The sequence below is a fragment of the Thamnophis sirtalis genome, unplaced genomic scaffold, assembly GCF_051295495.1.
Source record: "Thamnophis sirtalis isolate CommonGarterSnake01/CBP01778 unplaced genomic scaffold, rThaSir2_p1.2 scaffold_5, whole genome shotgun sequence".
NCBI classification, from domain to species: Eukaryota; Metazoa; Chordata; class Lepidosauria; order Squamata; family Natricidae; genus Thamnophis; species Thamnophis sirtalis.
In genome coordinates this window covers 53,503,338-53,518,122 of record NW_028261385.1, presented here as the reverse complement: position 1 = coordinate 53,518,122, position 14,785 = coordinate 53,503,338, and the positions used below count along the sequence as shown (strand labels likewise).

Below are 14,785 nucleotides of genomic sequence, written 5' to 3'. Positions count from 1 at the left end.
GCTTAAATAAAATGCAGAGCCAGAATTCTCACAGAGCAAATAAACAGATATTGGCTACATGTAAACAGGCAATATAATTTGGACTTTAGTGGAAGTGTGAATGCTATATGCAAAAGCTGTTGCTATTTCTGATGGAAAGCAGACATAAGAAAACATAAATCTGGACCAGAGGCTACTTGTGTTTTTCCTACCTTAGGCTCCTTAGCTGAAGGCTGCATAGAAGATGACACTAGATCCACATAAGCTCCTGCAATTGCAACATTCCCAGTTTCTTTGACCTGTAGAAGGGGGAAAAATGGAAGTGGGTTTTTCATCTCCATTACATCACAATTATAAACAAGGTTAATTGTTATGCTTTATGTCAATTGAGAAATCCTCTCCATTCCTTTCATTGCACAATTTAGGTCAACAAACTAAGCAACAGTATGAGGGGAATGAAAAAGTGAAAGAATTAGAAATCATAAAAAAGCAAACCTTCCTAAACATAAAACAATTGTGCTTGCAACTATTCATTATGATAATTCAAGTATCAGTTAATGAAAGAAAATCTACAACTCCTGACACAATTACGGATAAAACCCGCACGCACAGAAAAGAATCACTTCTAGTATTAAATGTAGATTTATAAAGAGCAGGCTGCATATTTTAAGCAAACTGCAAATGGAACAACAAGCTTCTAGCATTTAATAAACTGCAGCCATTTAACTTGGAATCTGTTTTGTTTGTTTCAATAAAATACACTTTACGTTTTTCAAAATCTTTATTTACTTCAACAGTTCCACAGCAATAGCTCTTCTCAGTTTGCTGTGGGCTTTTTACAAAAATACAGGAAGAAAATGTGTTTTAGAAAAATTGAGATGAATGAAAAATAAAAGTTGGAGGGGGTGGGTGATGCCAAGAGACTCCAAGCCAGGGGCAGTATCAACAAAGCCTATTTACATGGATCTTTTTTTAAAGGCCAACAAAGTCTGAGTGCAGCTTTTAAGAGAAGAGAGATTCAAGCACATGAAACAGGAGCTTTTAAAAGCTATTTTAATTCTTTTCTCCCTGACTTTTAATGTAAGTTTAAAAGACAAGATAAACTCTTCAAAGCAATGGCACTTAAATTGTTATATCAAGTCCTATGAAGGGAAAAAAAGAAGTGAAGGCGATTATCTAGCAATCCGACAGAGCACATGACAAAAATCCTAGTTTCTGTTTATCTGCAGTTAAAAATAAGGATTGGGGAAGTGATCAGAAAAACTTTCTTTAAACCTTAGATTGCTCCCTCCAGCTAGGGCAGGAAGTTAGGTCAAGTATCTTACGATATAAAGTAACTCTAAATTCTCCATTTATTTATTTATTTATTTATTTATTTATTTATTATTTATTTATTTATTTATTTATTTAAAACACTCATTAGTGGGAAGACAGTAGCATTGACCAATCAGTCAGTTTTGGAGGACACAACAGAATGTCAAGTGGAATTTCCTCAAGGGCGTTACTTAGGGGCAGGTTGGTCAGGAAGCTGGAGAACTAGTTGGAAGACATGCAGAGAAGGCCACCATGAACCAGAGTTCCATTCCACATTGACTTGTCCTGTCCTTGTGTCCATTCCTATGTTTGCCCATGGTTTAATACAAATCGTGCCTAAGAATAAATGTCATTATGGCTCCAACCCAATTTTGTCCATGGCCATACATGCATCTGTCTAGATATTTATTTTAATCTCGAACATTGCTTCTCTAGCCCACAGGCAACAGCAGCTTATCAGATGGGAATAGAGAGGACTGTCTAGAATGCCAGGAATACGAAACTATTCACTTTTGAAACTGAAAAAAAAATACTGGTGCAAGCAAACCACCTCAACATGAAACCTAGACATATGTTAGGCAACTCACACTATTCTTGGTCATGAGGATTGGAATTGTAACACAGCACACCCAGAAGACACAGTGTAGTGTTAAAACAGGTTTCAAAATGGAAAAATGGAACTGGGGTTATTGTTGGATACACCATGTACAGTAAATGCTGGTAATTAAAGTGGAATGTTCAGGGAATGAGAAATCTTCATTATATTCTAAAAGTGTTTTTATTGTTAGTACTGATTATCTAAAAACAAAATATGAATAATGTGAACATGTATCAAAATCTATAGGCTGAATTTAAATATATGCCTACATGATTTATCCTTCCACTTTTCATCAAAAAATTTCCTTATCCCATATCTAGAATTCTCCACATGCAGTTTTAAACTGTTTTAGACACTAAAAGAAGTTCATGCTTATATGTTTAGGAAGTCTGGATACAAAAAGACGCATCTTAGTTTCTTCTGTTTATTCCCCAATGAAATCAGTGAGATTTGTACAAACGCTATACTTTTGAGACTCTGACCTTGGTTTGAATGTGAATTCTATTTCCTTCCTTCCACATTTCTGTTTGCAAAGTTTGCCCTGGGAAAACTGGTTTTGCAAAACGAATCTGTCATAAGAAAAAAAATCAAAGAAATTAAATATAGGTAAAACATAATTGCATAACACAAACATTTGCAATTTCTGCCTTTTTGCTACAAGAAGTCACATGTAAGAAAGAAAGAAAATGCAGACAACTTTGTTGTGAAGATCCTGCATAACTTCATCAAGCCAGTATGGGCATCTAAGGTGTTCTAGGTTAGGCGTTATCTGTGCCATGCGGATATGGCTAGGACAATTGGTAAAGACTGTCCTACTGCTATGACCTCCTCTTTTTTATATAATAACTGAATATCAGCATGTAGAAAATAAAAACTGAAAACAGTTTTATGGAAACTTTTATAAAGCACTCTGGAATATGTAAACTGTATTTAAGAGTTAATGAAAAGCAAAAAAAAAAAGTATTTCATTAGCTGTTCTAAAAAAAGATGATTGGTGCATATTTGTACATTTGAGGCACATTTGGAAATTTAATATTAAGAAAAGCGAATAATGGTTGTGAAACTACTCTCAAAATTAAGTCTCACTGTGGAATAATTGCTAGGATTGGATATTATAATAAGCCAGAACCATAGAGTCTTGAATTATCAAGAAATCCACTTGTTCCTTCCTGTAGTCAGGAGAAGCTCAAAAGTCATTACAGTTCAATTCTTGCTTTATTGCTGCAGGAGTGGAAAATGTACGGACCCCAGAGCCTTCTGAATGACATCTTAATGATGGATGAGCCAGTGTGGCCCATGATAAAGGGTTCTGGCAGTGATAAGTCAGAAACATCTTAGGAGCCATAGATTCCCCATAGGATGTACCAAACTGGAAATTGAGGTTTGTTTGTTTAAACAAAAATAGTAACTTAAAAACCAAACAATGACTTTTTCTGGCTTGTTTGAACAGCATAGCATACCACTTTTGTAATTTTAAGAACTGTATTTAAGAAAAGTAATCTTCTATACTTAATGAAAACACAAACACATACAGACCTTAACTGCCTTGAATTTGGTCACATCATTATTAGCAAAGTGTTTCAAAACATGCCTGGCAGCAAATCCCAAAGTGCAAAGTCCATGCAATATGGGTTTCTGAAATCCTATTAGGAGAACACAATTTTTTTTCTAAGAGTTTATTTCTTATTTACATTCCTCAGTTTAAACACAGACTCTAGGGATCATGACTATTTATTGTTTTACAAACCTATTCATATGCACACACGCACAGAGTTAGAATCTGTCTGCCAGCAAAAATTCTGAAATTAGTACAGATGGCTACATGAAATAATTGCAATATAACACATTGCTGGCTAAAGGACTGTAATCCGGTCACTCTCCAAAGCCTCAACTGGTGCATAACACAGCAGCCAATTTGCTAACCAGGATTCACAGTGTGGAACTGGAGGGAACAAAGGATATATATCATCAGATCAAAGCCTGCCTTATGGAGTTTTTTGATCCATGAAGATGCCAACAGAAAGCCAATAAACAGGCCATAACTATAGTAGCACTGCTTGTGGATTCCAACAGTTGCATATATTATAATATATAGCCTTGTAACTAGGACTCAGAAACAGCTTTATTCCCTATGAATTTGCCCAATCTCCCTTTAAAGCCACCTGATGTTAAAACTGGCAACATATCTTGCAATAGTAAATTCCCTTTATTTTTTCGGAGAAATAAAAGGTACTGTGCAGTTAATTCTGGTTGTATTTAAATGCTGTGATCTATGAATGTCTTGACCTCCAGTGTATGAAGGACAATATTCCCTTTTAGGAAATTTCTTCTTTATTACATTCTACTTCCAGGCTGAAAAAGTGGCTAAAAATATCTGCTTGGTGACTCCCTGTTTATGGAACATCTTTTCCAAGAACGCAGCGTTACTTTTTTTCTTCTTTTGGTATTAGATAAAATTAGTCATTTCTCCCACCCTTCAACATTTCATTGTTTCAATCACCACGAGTTAATTTTAGATAAATTTAGTTTTCTCAATGCACTCAATATTTCTTTTGATGACTGTCTCTAATCTTGAAGAACAATAATTCCCCTCCCCCCAAGCGGTTGTTACTGTTATACATTTGAAACATTCTTTCATGTCTCTAAAAACACCATCGTATTTTACATAAGGGAAAAACAAAAGCAACTTACAGCCATTTTATACCAGGGAAAGAAGACTGTTTGCTACAATTCAAACATTCTAACCCAGTGTTTCTCAACCTTGGCAGAGCTGGCTGGGGCGATTCTGGGAGTTGAAGTCCACAGGACTTAAAGTCGCCAAGGTTGAGAAACACTGTTCTAACCCTTAATTATATATATATATTTTTCAAAAAATGACATTTAAAAAAAAAAAAGTAATAGTCATTCATTTTCTTGGAGAAGCTACTCAAACTCACCTGCAACGGCTGCAAACCCAGGGTCAATGTGCAAAGGATTCCAATCGCCACTAAGCCGATACAAGGCAGCCTGCAGAACAAAAATCATTCGAAAGACATGATCAACAAATAAATAAAAGTTTACTTTTTTTCCTGGTGACTAAGAACAGAATCTGCTCCAAAATGCATTAATTTGCAATGCACTCTACAGTTTCTCTTTCCATACCGATGGGAAATAAAGTGACTAACATCATAAAATAAAAGTTGTTAAAAACACACAACAACAAATTTCAAGGAACAGAAGCTAAGCAGGAGGTGTCTGTCACAAGGCACATCACTGGTGCTGTAACACAACCAAACAGGCTCAATTCAGTTGCATTTCTTGGCACAACCAGCAAGCCAGAATGAAGACAGAATGGAAAGTCTTCTGTGTTTGCATCCTTCAGAACAGATTGACGCAGTGTACGGAGTGTATGTCTCCTGATTCGACTCAACGGGCTGGGATGGTACATAGAATGAGAGATGGAGAAGGTTTCTATCCAACTTTATTTTGAATCAACTAGTCAACCACAACAATTTGTAAACAAACAAACAAAGAAACTGAAGCATGTCAATTGAGCTACCAATTACAGTGTCAAAATCTGAGAAGTTGGTTCCAGTTCTGTTTCAATATACTACTACTGCTATCTATATGAAATACAATGCTTTTGGAATGTTTTATTTAACATGTCAGCTAAGCCAACTATGCCATTTTGCAAGACTCTTCCAAATGCTCTATTTGACTTTTTTTCTTCTTCTTCACAGTGTCCAGTGAGGTGATAGCATCTATCTGACCTGAACTGGGTTCAGGGAAAAAAGAAAAGCAGGTAAGAAGAGTGAAATCAGTTAATACAGAACTTAGATGATCACTCCCAAATCCTAGGGCTTTAGGCTAGACAGAGAAGCTCCAAATCTTGGAACAAGGCAACATCAAGCCACTTCTGCATTATCACCATGAAACCACATAAACAACACAACATTGCTAACCATGAAGCTCTGTTTGACAGAATATTTGCTTTGGTTTGATAATAATGAGGAACCATCTTCTGTCTAAGGAGAATGACTAGTATTCATTGAATTTAGATTTGAAGAAGAGACCAAATGTTATTTGGAGTATGACAAAACTTAAGATTTCCTAAGCCTTCAGGTATGTCTGTCTTGTGTGTAATTAAGTTGTGGTGTTTTGTTTTTGGTTTTGTTTTGCTATAGGGGCTGGCACCTGAAAAATGAGTTTGCTATTGTTGCACATACAAACATGTGTTTGTTGCACACACAAACAAGTGTGTGTGACTGTGTGAGTGTGCGTGTGGAATTTGTGTGGGTGGAGATATATAGTTGTACCAAATTCATATTTAAAGAGACACTTCAAAATCAAGACAGATGCTCTAAATATAACCAACAGCAACATTTTGGATTCTTTTTCTTCCATGAAAACCTTTAGCATTTATGCCACTCTTTATTTCTTTTCCATCTTCAGACTGACCCTCTGGGCAGAGAATATTCTTTAGGCACATATTAATATTCTTTTTCCATAAGCTATATGTGCAACTGAACAAACCTTAAATTTATGCCTCATGTTTCTTCCTGATAATCCAAATGCTGTTTGTTACTGCATATTTATATCTTTTCAGCTTAAGAATTGCTATTAATATTGGAAAGCTAAGATTCGGGTTTTGCTGTATAAATTTTTGACAAGATAACTGACACATGAAAGAACTCAATGGGATCAGATCTGCAATGCTGTTAAGCTGTGAAGATCCAGAAGAATCACTTAGGTTCTTGCATGTGATTCTCCACAGTTCATTTAAAAAAATCCATATTATGGTACAGTAAGGTCATCTGCGTCAGAACATATATTTACTAAATTCCATATCTGAATAAAAGAATTAATTGTAAATATAGTGACATAGTAACCTGGTCTAAAGAGACATATTTGGTCTTTGGTCTATAAACTGCACTGGAGGAATCTTCAATGGAAGAAAATAACAGTCCACCATATCTGGAGGTTGACGAAGGCTGATGTACAGTTAGAGTGAACTTGCTCATATGTTAGTATATGTTACTTTACTATATAACTGAGACATTTAGGACTGATGGGGAGCAGGCAGCAACCAGATGTTTCTTAAGGTAGAACTAGAGTATATAAGAATGCAGAATTGTTCCAGAAGCATAAAGGTTCCCCTCGCACATATGTGCTAGTCGTTCCCAACTCTAGGGGGCAGTGCTCATCTCTGTTTCAAAGCCGAAGAGCCAGCACAGTCCAAAGATGTCTCCATGGTCATGTGGCCAGCATGACAAAACGCCGAAGGCACATGGAATGCTGTTACCTTCCCACCAAAGGTGGTTCCTATTTTTCTACTTGCATTTTTACATGCTTTCGAACTGCTAGGTTGGCAGAAGCTGGGACAAGTAATGGGAGTTCACTCCATTATGTGACACTAGGAATTATATCCTGCCTTTATTATTTTTGTAAATAACTCAACATACTGGTATCTAATACTCCTCCCTTCTCATATTTTCCCCACTAAAACAACCCTGTCAGAAGTCACCCAGCTGGCTTTCATGCCTAAGGTAGGACTAGAAATCACAGTCTCCGGGTATCTGCTCTGGTACTTTAACCAATAGACCAAACTGGCTTTCAAATTTGCCACTTGCTTAATTAATGTTCATACTTCCAAAAATCACTTTGCCATGTCGAATGAGCCTTTCAAATTCTGTCTTAGTTAAAAGTAATTTAAAGCACAGATAAAATTGGTGAAAGGGAACTGAAAAACAAAAGAAAGAAAAATATGCAATTTTTGCATGCCCACAACAATGGTATTTCCTTTCATTTTCAATATCATGTAAAAATGGATCCCTCTCTGGACCATGACAAAAATCAAATCATTAGGAGCAATAGACTGAAGTCAGTTGTGATATGGTTCGATTGTTCTCCAATTAATAACAGAAACTGTCAAATTTTATTTCCTAACAATTTAGACGTTCTGCCAGATCAAAAGTGGAAAAACAATATCCAGTCTGTCTGTAGCAATTTTTCAGTATTGCCAGCTGTCAACAGTAAAGGTTACATGCAAAACTAACATAAATTGAAGCCAACAATATCAGCATGCATTATTTTATGAATGAGAGAAAATGAACCAGTCTCTCCCTTTCTCTCAAGTAAAAATTGTTTTAATCAAATATACCTCCAGATCTAGAATAAAACAAACAATCATAGTGGCATAGTATAGATAAATAATTAATAAAGGTAAATTGGAAGATATGTGGATCCACAACTTAATTTCTTATCCCATTCCACTTTGATAAAGAGCAGTCCTGCCCCTATCTGGTGGAGGATTACAGTTCTCAAAAAAGGAAAATGGTGAAGACTTTTTGTTGCAGTACTTTTTTACAAAAGCACTGAAAATTCTTCTCTTCCCTTAATTACAAAATATAACACATACCAATGCAAGTGTACATGTGGCATTTTATAGAGCTCTTCATAATAAAAACTGAAAGAAGCTATGTGGATGGGAGTATCACGTGCACATTTTCCCATTTATCTATTCTTGTGTGAATACCTGCACAGAACTAGGTTCTCATTGGCCTCTTGCTATCAATCTAAAACATACCAATGAAAGGCTACATTTAGTGTAGCCAAATTCAAGTTGGTCCTGAGTAAAATGATTAGGATTGTTATTTGACTTTCTGCTTGAGCACCAAATAGTTTCAAAAATATTTACAGTGGAGAAGAAAATGTGTGAAAACTGAATGTCTTGAAAGTATCACATATTTAAAGTTTAAAATAAAGCTCTTGAAAGTTTGACTTTTTATGTAAGCAAAATATGTTGTATAAGAGAATGTACTTGGGGATAGAAAAAATATCAGTAGCTTCACATACACACACACACATATAAAAGGGAATGTTTGCTCTGAAAATTGATATAACAAGGGATGCTATAAAGATAAATTCCGTTGTCAAATATTAAACATTTGTGTAAGAGAGAAAACACAATGTCTGACAAATCCCTTAAGCTACAGTTTTATCCCCTATCATCTAGAAATCAACACAGTGACCAAAGGACACTTAAAAAAACCTTCTAAGCTAGAATTAGGTCTGCCCTTCTGCAAGATTAATCCCATACAAGATTATTTTCTATAATAACAAACAGCAGCACTGTGAATTAAGGCCAGCCCTCTTGTTTAACTCCATAACCCTATCAAAGAGCAGCTGAAATAGCAAGGGAAGAAAAACAAAAATAAAAGAACACCAAAGCATCCAAGCCTGTGTAATTTGTAGAGGAAAAAATCAATCTATGGCAGAAACAATATACATACATTTGCGGCATGTCATGTTACCAAATTAAAAGCAAATATTACAAAGACCCACAGGTTTCAGTTTGACAATGAATCTCCCTCGCCTTCCTTGAAGTTGAGCAAAACTTTGAGATGTGGAAGGATAGGAGGAAGAGAATTAAACTAAAGATGAGGTAATGAAACCGATGTTCATTGAACATACATCCACGTTCTGAGAATGCTTTTGTTTTCCTGAATCAGAGAGGCTATTACAAGTATCCTTTTAAAATATTTAACAGGCACATATTTCTGCTCATAAATTTCTGCTGTAAGATATACAGTCCTGGGATGCAGGTGCTGCTGCTACTGAGTTGGCAAAAGACCTGTTTGGTCTGTTAAGTCCTTTGAAATCTTCCTTTCTTTTATGTGACTAGGCTGCTGTCTGGATTCCTGGATTTGCTGTTTATTGCTATGCTATTCCACTGCTTGTTTATGCTTACTATAAGAGTTGAAAACAAAGAGGTCGCCATATGTAGAACATCTGAAGTTTCCCACCTCCCCCAATCTTTAATAGTATACTTTAAGTAGCATTTTAATATCCAGCACAATTCAATGCAATTACAGTAAGAGACATAATAACAGAGGCCAAACTGAACCCAGATTAGGAATAGTATGAATTGTACAGGTCACCAATAAATAAAGCCTAGAGGTAGAGCCTTTGACTATGCTAAAGCCTTTGATTGTGTGGATCATAACAAATTGTGGCAACTTCTTAAAGAGATGGGAGTACCAGACCATCTTATTTGTCGCTTGAGAAACCTATATGCAGGTCACACTGAGAACAGGACACGAAATCACTGTTTGGTTCAAAATTGGGAAAGAAGTCCAGCAAGGCTGTATACTGTTGCCCTGCCTATTTAACTTATATGCAGAGCACATCATGAAAAAGGTGGGGTTAGATAAATCAAAAGTTGGAATTAAGATTGCCAGAAGGCGTATCAACAACCTCAGATATGCAGATGATACCACTGTAATGGCAGAAAGTGAAGAGGAACTAAAGCGCCACTCGATGCAGGAACAAGAAGAGTGCAAAAGTCAACTTTAAGAAAACTAAGATCATGGCATCTGGCCTTCTCAACTCTTGGCAAATAGATGGAGAAGAAATGGAGGTAGTGGCAGATTTTATTTTCCTGGGCTCCAAAATCACTGCAGAATGGGACTGCAGCCAGGAAATTAAAAGACGCTTGCTCCTGGGGAGGAAAGCTATGGCAAATCTAGACAGCAAAGACATTACCCTGCCAACAAAAGTGTGTATAGTCAAGGCTATGGTTTTCCAAGTTGCAATGTATGGCTGTGAAAGTTGGACCATAAGAAAGGCTGAGCGCTAAAGAATTGAGGCCTTTGAACTATGGTGCTGGAGAAGATTCCTGTGAGTCCCTTGGACTGCAAGGCGATCCAACCGGTCAGTCCTAGAGAAGATCAACCCTGACTGCTCTTTAGAAGGCCAGATCCTGAAGATGAAACTCAAATACTTTGGCTACCTAATGAGAAGGAAGGACTCACTAGAGAAGAGCCTAATGCTGGGAAAAATTGAGGGCAAAAGAAGTAGGGGACTACAGAGAAAGAGGTGGTTGGATGGAGCCATTGAAGCAGTTGGCGTGAGTTTAAATGGACTCCAGAGGATGGTAGAGGACAGGAAAGCCTGGAGGAACATTGTCCATGGGGTCGCGATGGTCGGACACGACTTTGTAACTAACAACAAGAGGTAGGAAAATTTAACTGGCTGAAAAATGGTACCTACTAGTGGAACCTCCTATACAAGTATCTCATGGTTTTTCTCTAAGCATCAGTTCAGTGCAAAGGTGTTCATGGGTTCCTCAAACAGAGAAATTCTCTGCATGTACCTTTGTCTCAGTAAAGGTCTCTTTCACATTGACACAAAGCTGTAGTTCTGTATGTCCATGCCATTCAATATATAGAGGTGCAACTACTGATAGATCCTTTCAATCTCTTTCATAATCTTCTCCACTGTGAATCATTTAAAAACTATTGCAATGCTGGGTTTGAATTGCTCTACTGTAGAGAGTAAAGAAGGTGGCATTGAAGGAGAGACAGGAAAACCATTCCCAAGGGCAGGAAAAGGAAAATTTAGATTGAATCTGTGACATGTAGAAAGTGTACACAAACTTCTCAGCCACCTTCCCTATTTACACTATTATTTTAAAAAAGGAAGAAGCGGAAGCTCAATCAACTTGCAGGATGATGTTACTATAGCCAGTCCAAATAAAAATAATGTTTAGTTTTGTGTGAAGTTTATTTCTTTATCTTGTCTGCCTAGTAGCATTAACATCTGTGCTGAATTATTATACAACTCTGTATTCAATCTTAAGAACAGCTTCTAGTATGACAGGATATTTGGACCATCCTGATGGGGGAGATGTTCCACCTTTAATCTGAGGGGAGGTTGAACTTCCCTCTTTAGGACTGGTGCACAATTTGAGGAATCTTCTCAGATTTATTGTTCCTGCTCAAGGACAAGGTGAGTGGGGGCAGCTGTTTGAAACCAATTTAGGAGATAGCGTTTGTTTTTTCTGGACATTATTTTTGCAGTTGTGGAATGTTGTAATCTAAATGTTATATATTGTATCATGCTTAGGGTCATATTGGAGTTGAACAGTTGATACATTTAATAAATAAATAAACTACTAACAAAGACTTTAAAACCCTATTTTTACATAGCAGTATGACAAAAGATGGAAGCTGAACAGTGAAAGTTTTACACAACAAATTTAAAGGCAAAGCTGTTGAAAATTCAGTATTTCATGGAATCTGTGCTTTATAGCAAAGTCCTTGGTACTTTCTTCACCTAGGACTGAAGATGTTACCTAGTTGGCTAATGAAACTTCTAGAGGAAAACAACCACATTCAGAAAACACCAAGCATCCCACAGCTCAATTCTGAGCTACACATATTCTTTTCTAGTGGTTTATAGTACATATTAAGAAAATACTGTAATCCTAATAAAATGCCTTTTTAGGTACTAGCTTCAACCAGCTTTAGGAAGGTTGTGTATATTCCAATATATTTGTATAACTACAACAGCTGAAATACAATTAATTCCTAGACATGCATAGAGATATTTTATCAATCAACACTTATTAGGTCAATTTATAATATTTGCACAATAAGTGTTGAAAGAATCAAACAGAAAGGAATTAAAAAGCAACACATGAAAACTGAGAATATATCCGGCATTAATACCAGAGGTATTTGTACTCTGTGGAAAAGAATGGAATTAAAACTCCATTAAGTTAGTCTTGGAGGAATACAGGGCATTATATGTGTTACCAATGACACAACTGTTGCCCAAATGGCTGCCTATGATCCTTGCCGTTATTCTTTGCCACAATTTATTTTCTCCTCAGTGCCTTCAAATGGTAGGAGTTTGTGAAAATTGATTTCTTATTAACCCTTTTCCAAAAGCCATCATAGACAGATCAGGAGATGACTCCCAATAGGGAAACAAATCCCTTGACAAAATATTTATCTTTTCATTGATTTAAAACCTCATTCTGATAAATTGGCAGTACTGAGAAGCAGCTTTTAAACTCTGTAGTAAGAGCATCCCCTTGTGGGACTGAACATGGGTATGTTCATCGGTCCACAAATTGTTAACAATTAAATGCTTTTAGATTTAGTTTAATCTTCTGTCAACACTTTTGCATGATGGGAAGATTAAACAGAAGAAAACACACTTGAAAGAAGCTCACGTTACAAAGAAGCAACGGGAAGGGTAGGGGAGGGAAAGGCAGCACTTGCTCTTCATGACTGAACAAAAAATCTCTTTTTAAATTTATGTTGAAACTTTTAGAACACATTACTTCATTCATCCAGAATCCAGCCTGATTTTAGATCACTATATATTCTTATGACAAGCTGTTAGTGTTCTTCTCCCTCCTCCTTCACTGTTTTAAGGCAGAGAGCCTCAAATCATGGGGCTGCTAGAGAAGATGGGAGACTTTTTAGAAATATTTGCTCTCTTGCACTTTGATGTATGGAAGAAGTTATAAAACAAACTCTTACCCTCAGCTCATTAAATTATTTCCTTCATTATCCCTCCTCACAGTCAAGGAAATGAGCCTCGTGTTTCACTGCTGGTCCTATTCTCCTTGGTTAGTATTGATTCATTGGCCAAAAGCCTGACTTTAACAGATTAGGGGCAAAGTCAGTCACTCTGTGCAAAAGCAGATGGAAGAATATTTGCTATATGCTTCAAAGGCCGAGAGAGAGAGAGATAAAGAAAAGGACCTAAGGCTTCTGATATGACAGCAACCCCTGCTACCTCCATCACTCCTGTCTTCATGCTTTCCAATGCAAGCTGTGACAGATGATGGGGATTTTCAGTATGGAGTGAATGCAAGAAAGGTTTTGACAATGACATAAACGTCTGCCTAAGAACATTTTCTTCATCCTCTGACTCCTTCTGTCTCTCTAGGTATGACTGAGGCAAAGAGAAAAAGACTAATTCCTGCCAATAGTTATTCAGCCATATATTAGAAAATTGTACTGTGGCTGGTTAAAGCCTTTGCCGTTCAATGCCATGAATAAAATATGGTGCAAATGAAATCCTAGATTCAGAGAGTTGTTGAAATGAGCTGGTATCGTCTCTCATTCCCTGGGTTCAAATTCTTTCTCTTTCATGGAAGATCGGTCTGTGACTTTGGCCCTGGCCTACCCCAGAGTGTTGCTTCTGGGGCACTTACTAAACAAAGGACATCATTAGATCTGTATCCCACATCAAGCTTTTGGGAAAAGGTAGTATACTAATCTAAAAAAAATAAAAAAAATAATACAACCATATTGTCCTTTAAAATGAGCACGTCCTTAAATGACATGCGGCAGTGCATCAATAAAAATCCCTGGATTTACAGATAGTTCTCCACTTGCAACAGTTCATTTAATGACTGTTCACAATTACAATGGAACTGAAAAATGTGACTTATGACCATTTTTCACAGTTACGAAGTTTTGCAGCATCCCCATGAACATGTGATCAAGATTCAGATGCTTGGCAAGTGGTTCATATTTATGACCTTTGCTGTGTCCCAAGATCATGTGATCCCCTTTTGCGACCTTCTGACAAGCAAAGCCAATGGGGAAGCCAGATTCACTTAACAACCAGATTACCAACTTATCAACCGCAGTGATTCACTTAACAACTGTGGCAAGAAAGGTCGTAAAATGGGGCAAAACTCACTTAACTAATGTCTCATTTAATAATAGAAATTTGGGGCTCAATCGTGGTCGTAAGTTGAGGACTACCTGTACTTTATGTAAGGACGTACCCTAAATAGGACTCTCTTAGATGTGAATATTTGGTTCCACCACAAAAGCGCGTAGGACAAAATCGCGCTCGACAAAAGCGCGCTGTGACGTCATCACAGCGCGACGAAAAAGTTCGAAAAAATGTAAAAATAAAGCTAAAACCTTCCCCTAACCCCCCCAAACCTAACCCTAAACCTAACCCTAACCCTAACTCTTAACCTAACCCTAAACCTAACCCTAAACCTAACCGTTAAAGTAACGAAAAACCTAACGCTAACCCTTAACCTAACCCTAACGCTAACGCTAACGCTAACGCTCTAAAGCTAACCCTAACCCTTAA

General features: G+C 36.9%; 1 protein-coding gene across 1 annotated transcript in view; it reads right to left on the bottom strand.

Annotated features, from left to right (window-relative positions):
* Positions 1-14,785, bottom strand: part of HSD17B4 (hydroxysteroid 17-beta dehydrogenase 4) — a 61,093-nt gene that overhangs the window by 11,232 nt on the left and 35,076 nt on the right. The window contains exons 18-21 of the mRNA XM_087715837.1: positions 4,828-4,897; positions 3,428-3,534; positions 2,374-2,460; positions 192-278 (exon numbers count right to left, since the gene is read on the bottom strand). Coding sequence (XP_087571963.1) covers positions 192-278; positions 2,374-2,460; positions 3,428-3,534; positions 4,828-4,897 — 351 coding nt within the window. The remainder of the gene's footprint in view (positions 1-191; positions 279-2,373; positions 2,461-3,427; positions 3,535-4,827; positions 4,898-14,785) is intronic.